Consider the following 19,926-nt stretch of genomic DNA (forward strand, 5'->3'; position numbering starts at 1 on the left):
AACACTCGTACTCCAGGCCTATGGCTTGGGGACAAAACTAAAGCATTACCAGGATTGTTAGTACAAGTATTACCACGTTTATTGTCAACGAAAAAGGAAGACTGGGATGCAATATCAGCCTGTAAACAGAAACCTGATGAAGACACTAGTGATTTTTATTCCCGATTTGAGAAATGTTTTGGTATTAATAGTGGCCTGAAAGCAAGTAGCGAGTCATATCCACATCTTTTTGTATCCAAATTAGTCGAGAATTCCCTGCCCCAGGTTAAGAACCGAGTATTGAAAGTCGAAAGCACCTGGCAAGCTAATACCCCTTCACAAATGTTACAAATGTTACAGTACCACCAGAATAGAATTAGAGAGGAACATGAACATGAACAAAGACGTATGAAAGACACAAAAATGAAAATGCTAGTTGCTCAGTCAGTTCCAGCTGACGGTCAGAAAAAGGGTACAACACAGTCCAATAATTCAGCAAGTCCTGTTAAAGGGACATGTAACTACTGTAAGCAGCCAGGTCACTATATAAACGATTGTACAGTTTTGAAACATAATATCTCTACGGGTAAAACCAAAGAGAGACCACGTCCACCTAGACAAGACCAGGTCCAACAACAAGTACCACAGAATATCCAGCCTTTGCAAGCCTCACAACAGACAGTACAGACCGTAGCAGTGCCACAGTCACAGCCCATCACTGCAACACAAAACACGACACAACAGATGTACCAGTATGCGCAAAATGATTATCCTGACTATCAGCGATACACATGAAACAGCCTAGAGAGGGAGGTTGGCTTGCCTCTTATTGAGGTCCCTGTAGATCAAGAGGGTCCTTATGTACATAGTCAAGTATTAGGAAAAGACAGAAAGTTTTTAATTGATACAGGGGCAAGCAGGACAACTATCAGTCACGACGAGGTTCCAGGGGCACCCCTCTCAGGCTCACAGAATGTTTCCCTTGGATTTTCAGGAAAGCCTATTATTAACGAAGTATCGCAACCACTTCCCCTTGCAGTTGGTCCTTTGACACGTACTACAGACTTACTACTTACAAAATCATGCCCAGAAAACTTGCTAGGTATAAAGACACTGAAAGCTCTAGGAGCTGTAATATGTTGTTCTCCGGAAGGAGTACGACTATTTCTGCGCGACTTTAAAGGTCACTATGTATTGAGAGATGTTGATCCCAGGTTACAGGATGTCCCTGCACATTTATGGGCGCAAGGCCCCACTGATGTAGGTTGTATGCACATCACACCATATCGAGTTACACTCAAGCAAGGAGTGGTATTACCCCGAATGCGACAATACAAGTTACCCCCAGATGCTGTAGTGGCTTTACTGCAAATCATTGACGAGCTCATTGCACAAGGAGTGGTTGTGGAAACTGACTCCAATGTATGTAATTCCCCTATCATTCCAATTCTTAAACGCACCGATCCCAATGCACCACCAGTTTATCGATTAGTTATTGATCTGCGCAAATTGAATAAATGTATTGTACCACAGTACCCCGTGGTCCCAGATATCTCTTCATTGTTGACAGCTATCGATCCAGAAGCAACGTTCTTTACCGTAATTGATCTGAAGAACGCTTTCTTTAGTGTTCCAATTGACCCAGAAAGCCAATACTTGTTCGGATTCTGTTTAAATGGACGAAGCTTCAAATTTGCACGCGCACCTCAAGGATTCACAGAAAGCCCCAGCATCTATAGCCAAGCACTGAAAAGACAACTTGACAGTATTCATATGCCTGATAACACTGCTCTGCTTCAGTATGTCGATGATCTGCTGATCACCGCCCGAAGCGAACCTGAATGTGAAAAAGCATCACTGACGGTTTTACATTTTCTGGCCGACAAGGGGCACAAGGTGTCCCCTTCGAAGCTGCAATTCTGTGTTCAGCAAGTTGTTTACCTTGGGCACTTGCTGTCCAAAGGGGGGAGACAGCTCACACCTGATCGCATCCAGTTAATTGTAAATATGTCACGACCCAAGACACAAAAGGAGGTACGGGCCTTCATAGGCCTCACTTCTTACTGCAGACAATGGATTCCTCAATATGCATTTCTAGCAAAGCCACTCATTCAGTTGACAACCCAGGAGGCAGCGTCTTCGACTGTCCTCCCTTGGACTCAGGAACATACACAAGCTTTTGAAGACTTAAAGAAAGCCTTATGTCAAGCACCCGTTTTAGCAACACCATGTTAAAGTAAGCCTTTCACACTTTTTGTTACAGAACGCGAAGGTACTGCCTTGTCAGTACTCACACAGGAACAAGCAGGTTCACACAAACCGTGTGCTTACTTTTCTAGCACATTAGATCCAGTAGCCCAGGCTCTGCCTGCGTGCTTGAAATCAGTTGCAGCGACAGCTCTAGCAATCAGACAAAGTGATTCTATAGTGTTAGGACATCAGTTGACAGTACAAGTTCCACACTCCGTGGAAGTTCTTTTAAACCGAACACAGACCCAGCACTTGACTATAGCACGACTGACAGGTTATGAATTGACATTGTTTCAGCCACACATAGAAATCAGACGCTGTAGTACATTAAATCCCGCCACACCTTTGCCGTTAAGTGGAACAGACCCATTGGCACATGATTGTATTGAAGTCATTACTATTACGACGAAGCCTAGACAAGACTTGGCAGACACTCCATTACCAGATCCAGACCTGACACTTTATGTGGATGGTTCATGTATGAGAACAAGTACAGGAGAGTTAGTGGCCGCCTACGCAGTCACGACAGACACTGAAGTCATAGAAACAAATTGTATTGACACCCTGTCAGCTCAAGCTGCAGAGCTCATCGCTCTGACACAAGCCTGTATCCAAGCCAAGAACAAGAGAGTTAACATATACACAGATTCCCGTTATGCATTCGGAGTTGTGCACGACTTCGGCGTATTATGGCGAGAGAGGTTACTTAACTTCTCACGGTGCCAACATTCAACACGGTCCCCTCATTCAAGCTCTGTTAGACGCAATACATCTGCCTACTGCTATATCCATCATGAAGTGCAAGGCACATACAAAAATCACTGATATCGTTTCCCAGGGTAATGACCTGGCAGACCGAACAGCCAAGCATACAGCTCAGACTCACGCAACTGACCTGACAAAGACAATAGTTCCGACACCGACACACTGCATGACAGTTAGGGATCCCACCCATGATGTAATTGACATACAGACACATGCTACACCAGATGAAATAAAGAAATGGACTGAACTAGGAGGGATCCAAACTGATCAGGGATGGATGACGAAGGGAAAATCTACATGGTTTCTCCCCGACTCTATGGTTCAAGTCATCATTAACACAGTACACAGTCCTGCACATCTAGGAGAAAAAGCTATGCTAGACAGTATTCAAAACATCTGGTTCAATAAACACTTACGAGCAGCAGCCAAACAGAAAGTGCGTACTTGCTTGATTTGTTGTCAGTTCAATCCAGGTAAAAGCATTCCTGTAGATCAAGGTGGATTTCATCCTCCCGATCACCCTTTTGAAGTCCTCCAGATGGATTATATCCAGATGGAACGTTGTCGAGGATTCAAATATGTCCTCGTAGTTGTATGTGCACTCTCCCGATGGACAGAAGCATATCCAGTCCCAGATTACACTGCTCCGACCACTGCCAAGCAGCTGGTTCGCGAATTCTTCCCACGGTATGGTTTGCCCCGTATCGTATACTCAGATAACGGCCAGCCATTCTCATCCGAGCTTGTAAAACAAGTTACACTCCTGTTAGGCTATCAGTGGAGATTCCACTGTGTCCGGCATCCCGAGGCAGCAGGTCTCGTGGAGCGCCACAATCAGACTCTGAAAATTCGACTTGCTAAAATCGGCAGAGAGAAAGGCGTTGACTGGATAGTAGCTTTGCCAGTTGCGCTCTTCTACATGAGAATGATAGCGCATTCTCGATCAGGGCTATCCCCGTATGAGGTGGTCTTCGGTAGGCCACCAAATATGTGGGGGACGCCTATACCTCGTAAAATAACAGATGTGGATTGTAATATGCTGACAGATTACCTTGCCTCCTTGATGTCTGCACTACAATCTTGTCGTTCACAGGTAGCTGCAGCTTTCCCCGACAACACCGACGTGAAGCCCCATGAAGTGGTTCCTGGGGATTATGTGTTTATAAGAAACTTCGACCGACGGAGCCCGTTGGAGCCCCGCTGGCAAACGCCGAAATTGGTACTTTGACGACGAGGACAGCAGTGAAGATTGAGGGCCGCAAGGGGTGGCTGCACTCGAGCCACATCAAGAAATTTCACGGACTGCCTTCTGATTTGAATTCTCAGCCCTGCCCTCCTCCACAGACTGACTCAAAACTCCCCCTGGTTGAGAAAACCGCTTCCCAAGAATACAAACTGAAACTAAGGTCTAGCAAGTCAGACAGTTTAATTGTTTAAGTCCTCCCCTAGGTGAATCGGTTAAATTAGTCTCTGACATGTATCCCCTAGACCGAAATAGAGAGAGAGATAGACAGAAACAGCTCAAGAAACATGAATATTGTAAATCATTTCGTAGTCACTGTATAGTGACACTATTGATTATGTTTTTTCTAAGTCTTTTGATTATTGCTGCAAGTATACTATTGCACATCTATTACCCTATTTTCAAGAATGCACATTCTGCTTTCAACGTCACTACCGAACATTCTTTTAGTGAATTACCCCCGCATGAGTTGTCCTACAGACTTGCGCTGCGCAACAACACCTTCATTAGTATGTTACATCACTCCCATCAGACCAGCAACGCTACAAATTGTTGGATATGTGGCCGACTCCCTCCCTACCAGAAATACAAGGGAGTTCTGCCCCTTTTCCCGTACCCGTTCACACATAATGGTTCCTGTGGGGCATGGTTTAGTTTGATTAATTCTTTAGATTCAAATACCGTAGTTTACCAGGGCAACTGGGTATGGGAAAACCTGAACACAGTTCTGCATAAAGTATGTTTCCCTGACAAGGAGGGACTTCCTAAAAGGACAGGGACTGATCTAGAAAATGAAGTATATGGATTAGGTAATTTTACACTTAATCTCATGATTCTGAATGTTGAATCCGAATCCGAGCCAGTCTTGCCTGCTATGTCAGTATTACCAGTCAAAGGTGAATTATGTGTTAGAAAGAATGGTTCAGTACACCTGGGTCATAGTAAATGTGCTACTGTGATCGAATTCAGTGATAAGGGCAAGTCTGCGTTTAAAGCTTCACGACATTCCTACTTCATTTGTGGTCATACCGCATATATACGTTTACCTCTAGATTGGGATGGTACCTGTTACATTGCATTCCTTCTGCCACCTGTTTTCCTAGCCCCTCCTGATTATCATAGGAATACCCATCTAGTACACAATAGACCCCAGAGAGATCTCCCGATTGTCGACTATACTGAAACGGCATGGGAGCAATACACAGATTTCAATAAAGGTTTCTTTCCCTACTTAGGTGCTATGTTTAATAGTAAACTGATACGCAAGTTAACTAGAACCCTCGAAGCAGTAGTGAATGAGACTACTTCTGCCCTAGGCAACTTAACAGAGGAGCAGTCTGCGATGCGGATTGTTGTTCTTCAAAATCGTCTCGTCCTTGACGTCATCCTGGCCGATAGGGGCGGAGCCTGTAGAGTCATCGGATCGAGTTGCTGTGTTTTCATTCCAGAAACCGCGCCATCAGTATATAGAGCCATTACTCGTCTTCACAAAATTGCAAGTCAGATACACCCGAATCCAGGCACCTGGACTTGGTCCGGTTGGTTCTGGACCACGTTGTCAGCCTGGGGATGGAAGGTCCTATCCTTCCTAGGTATTGCCCTTCTCATAGTATTCAGTTGTTGCCTATGTCTACAATGTGGGCCAGCGATTTGCGGCTTGTGCGCCACATCATGTATTCCTCATTCAAGTTCTCATTCAAAACGACATAAAAAGAAAGAAGAGCAAATGATACTTCGTGAACAGATTGATAGATTTATGAGTATCGATATATCATGAAGGGTTCGTAGGGAACAAGGAGGGAATGAGGAAATATAAATTTTTATGGTCAGAAATGTTCCCTATCGTGTACCCCACCGTCTCCATGTACGAGCTTAAAGTGCATGTAACTTCCCTTCTGTACCAGCTATGAAGACGCAAATACATTTGCGTCCAACGTTAACATGTCCTCTTTCAGATCCACCATGAATGGGTCGGATATTCCGTTCCTAAGTGTGCCTTGCCAACGTCTTTTCATGGTGCACTTTTCACGTTTTCCCTGGCTCAGGCGAGTTAGGCCCTGATTTCTGTCATCGAGTCCTTTCCTGCTTTCTGCCTCTGAATGCTCCAGCCTGGATGAGCATCTGTATCCATGACCTTTGTCTTACTTCCTGCACGGCTAACGGTGCCTGGCTCGGCCTGTTGCCTGCCAAAACGGTATTTTGCCTTCAAGTTATCTACTCCGCTCCTCGAAAATACATTCCTGTCTAGTAGTTTAGGAAAACATCCTTCCAGCTGCAGAGCAAAGGGCCCGGCCTCACTGTCTCCATGCAAGTAATTCATAGCTCCTGTTACCATGGTAGGCCCATGCCCCCTCGCATCTCATGTAGACACGTAGACGCATATGCACGCACTAGCAGTCAGTATAGAATAGCCTTTTGCCCGAGAGACCTTTCCTTCCAGATAATACAGTTCCTTAAACACAAGATATTAGATACAATTTGGGATTAGGTTGTTCTGACACCCCAGACTTCTGTCTCCTCATGTAAGGCTAAATGTCAAGTCCCCTTCACCCTCCAGTTCCACGTCAATTACACGTCATGCTGCTGCGCGCGCATCTCTGCCATATATTTCTGCTGACACTGCAGGATTCTCTTATGGATACACCCACATGTGACATCTCATAATGACGTTTCTAGTACATGCCCTCATGCACGCCTATTGTAACGCCTTTTTCATTACGTATGTGTATTCTTATCTCTCCTTTCAGCTGTTACGCCTCCTGCATCTGTCTTTACTGTAATGCATTGACTATATATATGATAACTTGTCAATAAAGTATTGTCTGTCCCTTCCCGAACCTTCGTGGTGACGGAATGCGATTTGCCATGGTTCGAACCATATAACCAATTCCTTTTTAAGGAATAAAACCCCTTTTAAAACCTCAAATACCACGGATTCTGCCTCTTATTTCTGACTGAGTTATTCTTATTGAACTTTACCGCATAAATTAAGTATAGGTAATTTAAATTTCCCGTATTATTTCCTTGCCCCAGGGAGACTTGTTTTTTGCATACAGCATGATTCCATCCAAGCCAACAGAGAACTCACCCAACAAGAGTTCGGCAGTTTCATGATGGACCTTTTGAAACGAATTACAAGGGGACTTCTACCAGAACCACCACACTTTGAAGGAATGATGCATTGGAGTAGTAGATTTGATTTCAGATGAGCGGGTGTGTCTGGCAGGGTGCCAGAACCTCCATATTTGGATGAAGGATCTATGGGGGTCATGGATTAGAATTTGATTTGCGGCTGAGGTGAGGGGCACTTTTCACAATGTGGAACTATTTGAGTCTGCATAGTTATAGCTGATTGGGACTAGCGGGATTGAGCACTTAGTGATAATTTTAAATCAGAGAGGTTTTTCCCTCCTCTGTGGAGTTCCCAAAGGTTCAGCATTGTCGCCTACTTTATTTATTATCTATGTTCCACCTCTGGCCGAGCTGACTAGGGGTCATGGTTTCCCGCTGGTATCATACGCCGATGACACTCAGATTGTCATTTTTATCTCTTCGAGTGGGAAACTCATGGCTGAGAGATTTCGCAGCTATCTGAAGCATATTGCGGAATGGATGCACCAGAATTACCTTAAACTAAAAACGGGTAAAATGGAGGCCATGGAGTTTGGGAACGGGACACCACTCTGGAATCAATTTTGGTTGCCGGCACAAGCAGGTCCATCTCCGCTACACGCAGCAAAGTTCAGGAATCTTGGATTCTTGTTAGATGACCAATTAAACTACGGAGGTCAGATCAACCAGCTGACATCTTCATGCTTTTTCCTACTAAAAACCTTGCACAAAATGTTGCCTTTTATTCCCTTAGACCTCAGGAAATCTGTTGTAGTCGCATTAAGTCTTTCACAAATTGACTACTGCAACGCCCTTTTCTTAGGTGTAAACAAACGCCAACTGCTTAAACTGCAATCCCTCCAAAATGCTACAGCTAGAATGCTGTTCACCATTCCAAAATACCACCATATTTCCAGCCGTATTAGGAAGCTTCATTGGCTTCCGGTTCAGTAGTGCATTGAATTCAAGGCTCTATGCCTTGTGCATAAAGCTCTGTATGGTGGTGGAGCAGCAGACCTACAGCAACTTTTTCACTGGTACTCCCCTCGGCATAGTCCAGGTACCCAAATTACAAATGGCGAAATGGGGAGGCAGAAGCCTGTCCTATCGAGCATCCAAGCACTGGAATGAATTACCAGACATCATTAGGCTACAACCTACCAGACCCCTGTTTAGGAAAATGCTGAAGGCCTGGGTATTCCCCTTACAGTAAAGAGGCTCGCACCCATCTCTAACTCATTCCTTGCTCCAACGCCAAGACGCCTCGCCATTTGTGCGCTTTATAAGTTACTTACTTACTTAGTGCCTGAGGAAAAGCAAGAGACTATGTTGAATATCTGCTCCTGAGAATGATGGGGAAGCAGCTCATACAGAGTGTGACTGTTTTTGAGAAAACATCTGTTTAAAGCCAGTCGAATGGTGGAATTATGGTACAGTACTTGCTTTCTGTGTTACCACCCATTAAGGGTTTTACATTGATTTTATGGCAAATTGTCAATATGCATACATCAATGAAACCAGTATGGTGATATACTAAACATTGAGACATTAAACCAAAGATGACGGACAAAATATGGTATTTGACCTAGACAGCGTAGTTCTCTCTCTCCCTGCCACCCGCCCATAGGAGTGTTCTTTGGATATTTTAAATGCATTATCCATCCATGTATGTTTAATTTATTTTAAAGAAATTGATAAAAGCATTGGAGCTGAAATGCGTCTTGCTAAAAATTAATAATGGATTTAGGATTGAGAAATGCACCTGCGCGTTCCCGTATTATTTTCCTGCCCCAGTGAGACTTGTTTTGTGCATCCAGTGTGTCCATCCTCATGAACGAAGAACCCACCCAACAAGAGTTTGTCAGTTTCCTGATGGACCATTTGAAACCCTATATATATATATATATATATATATATATATATATATATATATATATATATATATTCTGCTACTTTAACAATACGCTATAACAGGACGAAAGTCTGTTTTCAGTATTTATTTTGCACATGTCACTTTAAAATGAGGAGGGTTCTGTAGCCGCTTTATGTAATCAAGGCCTGCGAAGGCCGAAACGCGCCATGGCGGAGACATGAAACAAAAATTTTAAAAATTGCACTATTACAAGTGAAGTCCGTTCCTGGTTGTTCAGTGTCGTGAGAGAACGCCATATAGTTAGGACCTAGTTACCATAGGAAATTCCGAACATTCTATTGGGAATAACTTTGGCGCCGATTGAGGGATCTGCCTGTAATTTTCCTTAAATATGCCTCGCTGCGCTCCGCTCCTTCCCTGAAAGTTTCGGGGGGATTCGTCAAGCGGGGGCCGAGAAAAATGGGGGGTCCCAAAACGTGTTTTCCAAAATCCGTAATCCGTAATTTCCATAGGGACATTCTGACAAGGCTACAGCTCGAACGGCTGAACGGAATTACACCAGATTTGGCAAAATGGTAGCGACAGGTATGCAGCAGTGCCTTTTGTATGTTTGGTGAAAATCCCTCCAGTAGTTCTTGAGAAAATTGAATTTGAAAATTTTCAAATGGCATTTTCTATGAGACCTTTAGACACGGCTACAGCCCGAACGGCTGAACAGAATTACAGCAAACTTGGCAAAATGGTAGGGACAGGTATGCAGTAGTGCCTATTCTATATTTGGTGAAAATCACTCCAGTAGGTGTTGAGAAATTGAATTTGAGCAAATTATATATCTATATGCGCTCAACATTCTATTGGGAATAACTTTGGCGCCGATTGAGGAATCTGTGTGTAATTTTCCAGAATTTTGGCCAGCTCTGCTCCGCTCCTTCCCTGAAAGTTTCGGGGGGGGGGTTCGTCAAGCGGGGGCCGAAAGGGGGGGGTCACAAAACGTGTTTTCCACATGTTAATTTCCATAGGGACCTTTAGACACGGCTACAGCCCGAACGGATGAATGGAATTACACCAAACTTGGCAAAATGGTAGGGCCTGGTATGCAGATGTGCCTTTGCTTCGTTTGGTGAAAATCCCTCCAGTAGTTCTTGAGAAAATTGAATTTGAAATTTTTCAAATGGCATTTTCTATGGGACCTTCAGACACGGCTACAGCCCGAACGGCTGAACGGAATTAAACCAAACTTGGCAAAATGGTAGGGACAGGTATGCAGTAGTGCCTTTTCTATATGTGGTGAAAATCCCTACAGTAGTTGTTGAGAAAATTGAATTTGAGCAAATTATATATCTATATGCGCTCACCGTACGCGCACCGTACGCGTACGGTACACGTACGTGCGCGTACCCTTACGTGCGCGAGGGAGTTTATGATTGGCTGGCAGTCGACTGTCAAGATTCCAAACTGTCCAAACCAGTAAGTGTTGGCCACCATCTTGTTTTTCAGGAGAACTGAGGCACAAGAGTGGAAAACACGAAAAGGGGGCAGGGTAGAGACCCCCCAACCCTCTAGCCCTTCTCAGGGGGTCCCAAAAGGACCCCCAAAGGCAAAAAAAATAAATCGCGGGGTACGCGCACGGTACGCGTAACGTGCTCGTACCCCGCAAATCTAAAAATAAATAAATATTGTTTGCCACTTGGTGGTCCTTCTGGGATCCCCTGAGAAGGGCTGGGGGGTCAGGGGGTCTCAACCCTGCCCCGTTTTCGCGTTTTCCACTCTTGTTTTGTGCTCTCTTGTGCTTCACTTCTCCTGAGAAACAAGATGGCTGCTCAGGTGGTCCCAGAAGGATAATAACATATATAAACTTTATCCGCTAAAAGAATTAGCATTTACAAAACCTTTGAAATTTATTGAAAAAATATAGGTTTCACGCCTGATATAGTTAGGAATTAGCATTTAAAAAACCTTGCAAATTCACTGAAATAACCATAGGTTTCAAGCCTTACATAGTTAGGAATTAGCATTTAAAAAACCTTGCAAATTCACTTAAAAAACCATAGGTTTCAGGCCTTATATAGTTAGGAATTAGCATTTAAAAAACCTTGCAAATTCACTTAAAAGACCATAGGATTCAGGCCTAATATAGTTAGGAATTAGCATTTTAAATACCTTGCAAATTCACTTAAAAAAACCATAGGTTTCAGGCCTTATATAGTTAGGAATTAGCATTTAAAAAACCATTGAAATTGCTCCTATATAGTTAGTTGTACTAACTATATTTCGCGCACCCGCAATCCACTGCTGATGATGTCCCATATTACATCATTCATGACATGATCAGTGACATCACTGATGACATCTCAAATAACATCACTGATGACATCACTGATGACATCTCATTTGACATCACTGGTGACATCATCCAGTGACTGTGTGTTTCTGTAAAGTTTAATTATGTTTTACATATTGAAGAATGAGTTGATGTATAAGAGTCTGGATGAAGGATTTAGTAGGTGCGTGACTGACTGTATGAGTGAGTGATTAAATGTGTCTTACTAAATGCATGGGTTAGTGACTAAACTGTCTGAATGTGTGCATCAGTATGTCTGTTGTTGTGTAAGCTGCTGCATGTGTTGATCAGTAGCTATATGAGTGGCTATATGGGTTATTGATTGGTTGCCCAAGTATTTGAATGGGAGACTGAGTGTGTGTGTGGGTGTCTGGGAGGTGTGTGACTCTGTGCATAGATGTGTGAGCAATTGATTCACTAGGTGTATGAGTTCAAGAGTGTGTGTGGAAACAGCTATATGGGCGGTTGACTGTGTGCATGGGTGTGTTGGTGAGTGAATGGATATCTCAGTGCTACATGTCCAAGTAAGAACATATGTAAAACACAGTGCATGTGAGAGTTGGCATATATAAATGACTATACATGAGAGCCAGTGAATGTGCGAGTGGCTATATGGATCATTGTGTACTTGTATCAGTGATTTTATAAGAGAGTAAGTATGTGTTAGTATATGTTTGAATAAGTAAGGTGTTGTGTGTATAACTGTATAGTTGAGGAAATGGAAGTGTGATTGATTCTTTGCATGACTGACTAGGTGTGTGAGTAACTCCATGGATGAGTGGCAGTGTGTGAGTGTCTGTATAGGTGTATGAGTGCATATGATAGTGTTGTATTGATGAGTGACTGTATGTATGAGTGATTCTATGGGTGAATGAGTGAATGTGTGTGTATACCTAGTAATCAGTGAGTGTGTATGTAGTAACTGGTATTGGCGTGTCAATGGTTTCAAGAATGGTAGTCTGTATTTAACACTGGGTGTATCAAAGGTTATATTAGAGTGTGAGGAGGTGCATCGTAGTATCACATGAATGATATCATCAGTGATGTGATCAGTGATGTCAAATGAGATGTCATCAGTGATGTCATTTGAGATGTCATCAGTGATGTCATCAGTGATGTCACTGACCATGTCATGAATGATGTAATATGTGACATCATCAGCAGTGGATTGCGGGTGCGCGAAATATAGTTAGTACAACTAACTATATAGGAGCAATTTCAATGGCTTATAAAACTCAATCATGACAGTTTTTGCAGACAATTATTTGAATTTTATTTCTTTATGTTTTCTGACCCAATTTAACAAATATGAGAGGCAAAATGTGGATTAGTGGACCATTAGATATATAATTGCAAGTATATTGACATGTTACAAGATGGCCGCCATATGCTAACGTGATGTTAATCTATGCACTAGGGTGTTGTGTTTAAATAATGGCAACCAACGCCACGAGATGAGCGTGACCAAGCCGTAATGGCGAAACGCGTCGTGGAACTTTTGTCATCTGCCAAATAAACTCCTGTGAAATTGGAGCTCTGGGTGTCCTGTTTTCATCATAACTTTGATGTGTAGCGGAACGAATTCATACAGCCAGCTGGTGGCTGCAACAGGACTGCCCGCGCCAGCATTTCTTCCAACCAGCGGTGGTGGGAATAATATATATATATATATATATATATATATAAAGTTAGATCACCAAACGTGGAATATGAGGCCAAGAATATTGAATTTGGTGTATTTTATCTTTTAGATATTATATAATATTTATTAATATGTCCTGAAGAAGGTGGGGTGAATCATTCTATGTACTACCGAAACGCAGCGTTGACAGAATTTTTTTTTTTTTAATGAGTGTTTTTAACATGTTTTTACGATACATGAATTCTAATAGTGTGGTGTTTACACTGAGATACAGAAAAAATATATTTTAGTGAGACAATAAGGGGTGTGGATTGTGTATTAAATGTGGAGAATTTGTGTTATTATTTAGAAGAATTACAAAAAAAAAGGAAGGGAATATGTTCTACACCTGACAGCAATAAATAAAAATGTAATGTATTTTTTACATATGTAGTAAAATTTGTTGTCATGTTTAATGATTTTTGGATTAGGCTTCTTTAATGGTCCACATAAGTGATGAGTGCACCTTCTAATCCTTTTTTATAGCTTTCTCATACTCCAGTCAAGTTGCGGCAGAAAAAATAATTTGTTGTTTATCGCTGAACTCTAGTTATAAAGCTCTTTTAAATTTGCAAAAACATTTTAAAGCAGATGCCTTAAACTCATGTGCAATTGTTACGATGCAAGCTTTTTCGTTTAAATTAATTACTGTTTCGTACAATTTTTTAGGAGAGTACTCTTTCAGGGGGGAACCATCATGGCCCTGTTGAAGCTCTGAAACAGATGTTATTTAATCTGCAGACGGTGCAGCAGAACTTTGCCCGTGACCAATCAGCGGAAGAAAATGTAGAGATTAAAAAAGTAAGGATGTCTTCCCTGATAGTGACTGATTGGTTTTTGTCAACCAGTAGGTTTAGGAAGCAGTTGACCTCATAGCAGTTTCATTTTCTGTTTTTATGGGGGGAGACAAACATATATTATTTTATACCATATCTAGATGTTATTACAAAACGCAATCGATTTACCACCTATATTTTACACTTTCCCTTCAAGTGAAACCTCTAGAACTTTTCTCCTTCGCCCAGAACAGTGAAGAAATTTATTGCAAACACGCAAGTGATACATGATGTTCAGTGAGGCCATCCTGAACTCAATTTGGTGACTGCTGTCTCTTCTCCATCTTGCTGTTTTTATCATCAAGGTTGTGTCATAGATTGTAGACTCTTCGTAATAGAGGAAGAAGGGTTAGGAGGCAATAAAGTTGAAGAATCGAGCACAGTACCAGTTAGTAAACGACTACAAGAATGGATTGTACAGAATGTAATGTTAGTAGGCCGACCTTTCCTTAGGTGTAGGTTAATTGCACAGATAAAAGAAAGATTTCTAATAAAGTGTGAAAGTTAAAGCGTTACTTCGGTCTTGTTCTCCGTCTAGAGACATTTCCACCAACATTTGCTGGAATCCACTTTATGTTGCTATTTAAAACCAAGAACTTGACCTATGAACTTAGTGTTCTGCCCTTTGTTCCCATCTGCGCCACTATCTGTCCATGTCTCCATTACCTATTGAATGAGCTTGCCCTTACTTCTTCTGTGCCCATTTGCTATACAATTCTGTTCTTGGCAACTAGTGAGGCTGGCCATTTCTTTCTGGTTACCACATTGATTTTATTTGGTGGATTATTTTCTGCCATTTTTCTCTTTTCTGTAAGACGATGGAAGGGGTGCATGGCACTACTGCCCGAGTACAAACTTGCATCTCTGTGGCAGGTAGTTTAATCAGTAGCTTGTAACTTGTACTGCCAGCCGAGGTAGTGTTTTACACTGAAGCCACAAAGTACCCTGTGGCTTCTAGCCACAGCGGGTTAATCCTTTGAGAGTAAGACTGATAAGTAACATTTACCCCAGCTTCTGGAAATTATACGCTTTGAGAGCCCTTTATTCATTCAGGGTGTAAAAAATTTGCATTTTTAATTGTACACCTTTTAACTATGTTTTAAGCTTGTAATTTTCTAATATAAATGTTATCTTGAATAGAGGATTAGCCTATTCCTTTAATCAGACAACTTTATTACAGAAAGGGTGGCCCTGCAGTCTCTAGTCCTTTTTTTGTAAGTTACCCTCTGTTTTCTGACTCCTCTTCAGCTTGACTCACTTCCAGCTTAACCTTAAAAGGACAAAGGAGAACAAAGACTGACAGAGCATGTACTCTCAAGCAAAACTCTCGATTTCGTTTAGGGTTCAAAATGACCCATGTGTGAGATTTATTTGCCTGAAACAATCTCAGAGTTTGGTGAGGTCAAGATAGTGGTCTTTGTTAGTTTAGTGGAGGCATTTCTGATGAGTGAACATCTTACCGGTAGAAACATAATGTTGCCTCACTGTAGAACATTTCTATTGAGGGGTGGTTAGTGAAGTGCTGGATGAACAGTGGGCCATATCTATTTCACATCTATGGCCAATGTAGTGCCAAATAGTAAACAATAAGTTCTATATTTTTCAATGCAAAGATCAATAATATTGCAGATACAGTGAAGAGTCTTTGTAAATGACGATAAAATGTGAAAAAGGAGATGGCGGAAACAAGAGGAGAGATACAAGAATGTATGAAGAGTAGCCTCATGTGTAAATGTAAATGTGGGTGTACTTGTAAAGCGCACTGTGACTCCAAGGAGTATCCTGGCGCTGAAGACCGCTGGGGAACCCGTCCTGGTTTTCCCTGTGAGATGGTCCCTTTCTGGGTATCTCCAAGGTGAAACCAGGCATCCCTGGCGTCTGTGGGGGGCCGTTGTAGAGATGAGGCAAGCTTAATGCCCAGAGTTGCCGAGTGTGTTCCCTGGTTAGAGTAGACACCGAGGCGAGAATTATCGAGTCCGTTTCGACCCTGGTCCACGACCCTGCCGCGTCGGGAATTGAACCCTGGTCCCGGGCCGTTCTCTGCTTACGGGTCTGCCGCCTCTAACCAGTGAGCCTGTAATAAGAATGGATGAGGCAGTAGATTCAGGTAAGTGAATTTATTCTTCTCAAAGATGACTCCACCCGTCATAGACGTCTGGTCTCCGTGAAGCCGGTGGTTACAATGGCAAACGGAAGGACTCAGCCGTCCATGCGCGAGGGAAGTAATTCAAAACACAACAGGGTATACACGGGCCGTAGCACGTGTATACATATACTTAAAAGTAAACACACTAGGCTCGGGCTTTGGCTCGCGAGGTGGACAGGGATCGAACCCACGAGCCAAAACCACGAGAAGACGGCAACGCGAGCGGAGCCCGCCATTACACCACCTTCCCCCTTACAACAGTCAATAAAAATGGAAAGAGGAAACATATGCAATAAAATGGATCTAAACACAGGTAATACAAATGCCTAAAATTTAATGAACTCGTTATATCTCTCAGGAGCCCTGATGTGTCTGCCGAAAGAAGAAACTTTTGTGTGAGTAGGGACATCCTGGGTAACAACAACGTTTGGAGGATCCAGAGAAACCTCCCCTGAAGACTGCTCTGAAGACTGAGGGGCTTGTGGGAAGGAATGGCTAGGAACACCAGAAACAGAAGGAGTACTCATCCAAAAACTCCAATCCAAATTACCGGAGTTACCATCATGTTTCTTTCCTTTGATAATCTCTGCTTGGTGATCAGAGACTTTCACAAGCTGGCGTTTGTTCCACCAACCCTTTTTCCCCAAAAAGGCTGCCCCCTTACTCACTTTAATTACTTGGATGGGTGCAAAAAATTTCGAGCGTCCTTTAACTACCCTACCTGGATTCTTGATTAAAACCCAATCACCAACTAGCAGGTCCACCAATTTACCATCTGAGGTACCATCAAATTGTAATTTCATTTGGCTCTGTTTTTCCAGAACAGATTTCCTAACAGAATCCAAATCAATAGTTTTACCAGCGGAGTCCTGATGCAGCCAGGAAGGAAATAGGACTGAACGATTCTCTCTACCTCTCAGTAAGGAAAACGGGGAGACCCCAGTCACGCAATGAGGGGAAGTATTATAGTGCCATACTTTTTGCTTTACAAATTCAACCACATTGTAACCACAAGAAATCGCTGTCTGAACACCCTCTTTGATCACTTTATTCCCCCTCTCGACAAGACCATTCGAAGCAGGTGAATAAAGGGATACTTTGAGTTGTTTGATGTCTAATTGTTTCAAAAACTTGGACATTTTATCCGAAACAAAATGAGTTCCGTTATCTGTGACAACGAACTTGGGGGAACCTTCCAAATCAAACACCCTCTTGAGGAAGGTTATTGTGGAATCTGTATCAGGAGTCTTAACAAAATCAAAGTACATCCACTTTGAAAAATAGTCCACCAAAAGAATAATGTACTTATTCTCCTGCTGAAGAATGGAATAAGGTCCCGAAAAGTCTACCCCAACTTTCTCCCAGGGAGAGTTAGGGAAATCCGTGGGATGCAGGGGAACTTTCAGTGTGCGCCAATGTTTATCGGATAATAAACACTCCGGGCACGAGTCAATCAAATTTTTAACTTGGACATCAATTGAAGGCCACCAATAGTGTTGCTTAATGCGCATAGAGGTTTTAGTTGTCCCCAGATGTCCTTGATGGGCCTTATTAATAATAGACTCCCTCAGTTTAAAAGGAGGGACAAATTTCTCACCTCTTCGTACTACACCGTTCTCAACAGACAGTTCCTCAGAAATTTGAGCAAAACTGCGTAGATCGCCATTCAGATTTCTTGGTTCAGGCCAACACCGTGTGGTAAATTCTATCACCTTTAACAACACATTGTCTAAAGCAGTGGCTTCCTTCCAATCGCCTTCAGAAATCACGTCACTAATCTCATCTACTGCATCCACAAAGGTAACACATTCGACGTCCTCTACAAGAAAATCCTCCTCATCGTCCTTCTCCATAGCCATTCTAGATAGGCAATCAGCCCGAAAATTCTTGCCACCAACTATATGCTTAACAGAAAAATTGAACTCTTGTAATTTTGAGACTAATCTCATCAGTCGAGCTGACATGGACGCTGAACTGGATTTATCAAAGATGTAAATTAGCGGCTTGTGATCAGTGACCAATTCAAATCTCCTACCCCAAATGTACATTTTAAACTTGTGGACCGCCCAAGCACAAGCTAAGGCTTCCCTTTCGATAGTGCTGTACCTCTGTTCGAACTCTTTAAGTGCTCTAGACGCAAACGCCACAGTTTGTTCCTGACCATTCACCTTTTGTGTAAGAACTGCCCCTAGACCAGAGATACTCGCATCTACAGTGATAACTGAGGTGGCGTCTTCTCTGAAGGCATGTATGGCTTTAGCAGAAACAATCATCTTCTTGATCTCACAAAAAACCTTATCTAACTCTTGCGTCCAAACGAAACTAGACCCTTTCCTCAAAAGTTTTCTCAAAGGTTCCACTATTTGGGAATACGATTGGACAAACCTTGCATAATATTCTGCAAGTCCTAGGAAGGATCGTAAAGCATCCTTATCAGGAGGAGGTTTTGCGTCTTCAATGGCTCTAACGACTGAAAACTTGGGGGTGATACCTTGGTCCGATACTGTATGCCCTAGATAATCAATCTTGTTAACTGCAAACTTACATTTGTCTGCGCGAACAGTCATGTTTCTAGACATTAAAATTGAAAGCACATTTCTAAGAATAACGTCGTGTTCGTTTAATGATTTGGCAAAAATCAGGATGTCATCAAGGTATGCCTGCACACCCGCTATGCCTTGAAACATCACATCCATCAGCTTCTGGAAAACGCTTCCAGCAGACGCTAACCCAAAAGGGAGGCGAAGGAATTTAAAAGCTCCGAAAGGAGTAATAAAAGAAGTAAGTTCTTGGGATTCCTTCGCTAAAGACACCTGATGGTACGCTGACCTCAGATCGATCAAAGAGAACCATTTAGCGTCGCCTATGTTAGCCAGAAGCTCGTGGATTCTTGGTAGCGGGTGACAGTCCACAATAATGTTCTTATTTAATGAGCGTAAGTCCGCACATAATCTAATTTCCCCAGTCTTTTTGCGTGCGACTACAATTGGTGCGACCCATTGTGAAGAATTGATGGGGGAAATGATACCTTGTTTACACAAATCATCCAACATTATTTTTAATTCAGATCTGACACTCAGTGGGACAGCTCTAACTTTATGACTAACTGGTTGTGCCCCGGGTACTAGTCTGATCTTATGCTCAAATCCTTTGACACTCCCTACCATTTCCATGAATACTGGTTTAAATTCTGCCAAAATTTCTTGAACCTTTGCGTTATGATCATCAATTACAGCAACAGGTAAATTAGTTTTAAAAGTAGGTAACTTCCCAACTTTAATGGGGTTCTCATCACCTGGAACTAAATAAAGACCCATCAAAGCTAAGTCTTTCCAGCCCACGATGTCTTTGCCTTTTTCTGCTACATAAATTTTAGTGACGGTTTCCCTCCCCAAGCATTGGACTAATCCTTCAAAATATCCTAGCATGTTAATATTCTTCTCCCCAAATGCTAGTGGATTAACATCAGATTCAATCAGTTCGACTCTTTTGTCCCATTTTTCGTAAAAAGTTGAATCTCTAAGGATAGTGTATGGGGAGCCTGAATCCGCCATGACTTGAAGGTGTACATTATCAATAATAGCTGCACATAGTGGACCCTTAATAGAATCAATGTCACCATTAGCATCAAGAGTTACAATAATGTTTTTAAAAGATTCAGTACATGTATCGAAGTCTACCATATTAACATTGGGAGGTTT

The 19,926-nt window shown here is 42.4% G+C and overlaps 1 protein-coding gene across 3 annotated transcripts in view; it reads left to right on the forward strand.

Moving 5' to 3' along the window:
* C3_1H18orf54 (chromosome 3_1 C18orf54 homolog) overlaps positions 1–19,926 on the forward strand; it is a 144,559-nt gene that overhangs the window by 83,697 nt on the left and 40,936 nt on the right. For 2 of the 3 annotated variants that reach the window (XM_086960403.1, XM_086960405.1), the window contains exon 6: positions 13,913–14,044. The exons of the other annotated variant lie outside the window; for it this stretch is intronic. In XM_086960403.1, coding sequence (XP_086816529.1) covers positions 13,913–14,044 — 132 coding nt within the window. The remainder of the gene's footprint in view (positions 1–13,912; positions 14,045–19,926) is intronic. 3 annotated transcript variants of the gene reach the window in all.

The sequence above is a fragment of the Lissotriton vulgaris genome, chromosome 3_1 (genome assembly GCF_964263255.1).
Source record: "Lissotriton vulgaris chromosome 3_1, aLisVul1.2, whole genome shotgun sequence".
Taxonomy (NCBI): domain Eukaryota; kingdom Metazoa; phylum Chordata; class Amphibia; order Caudata; family Salamandridae; genus Lissotriton; species Lissotriton vulgaris.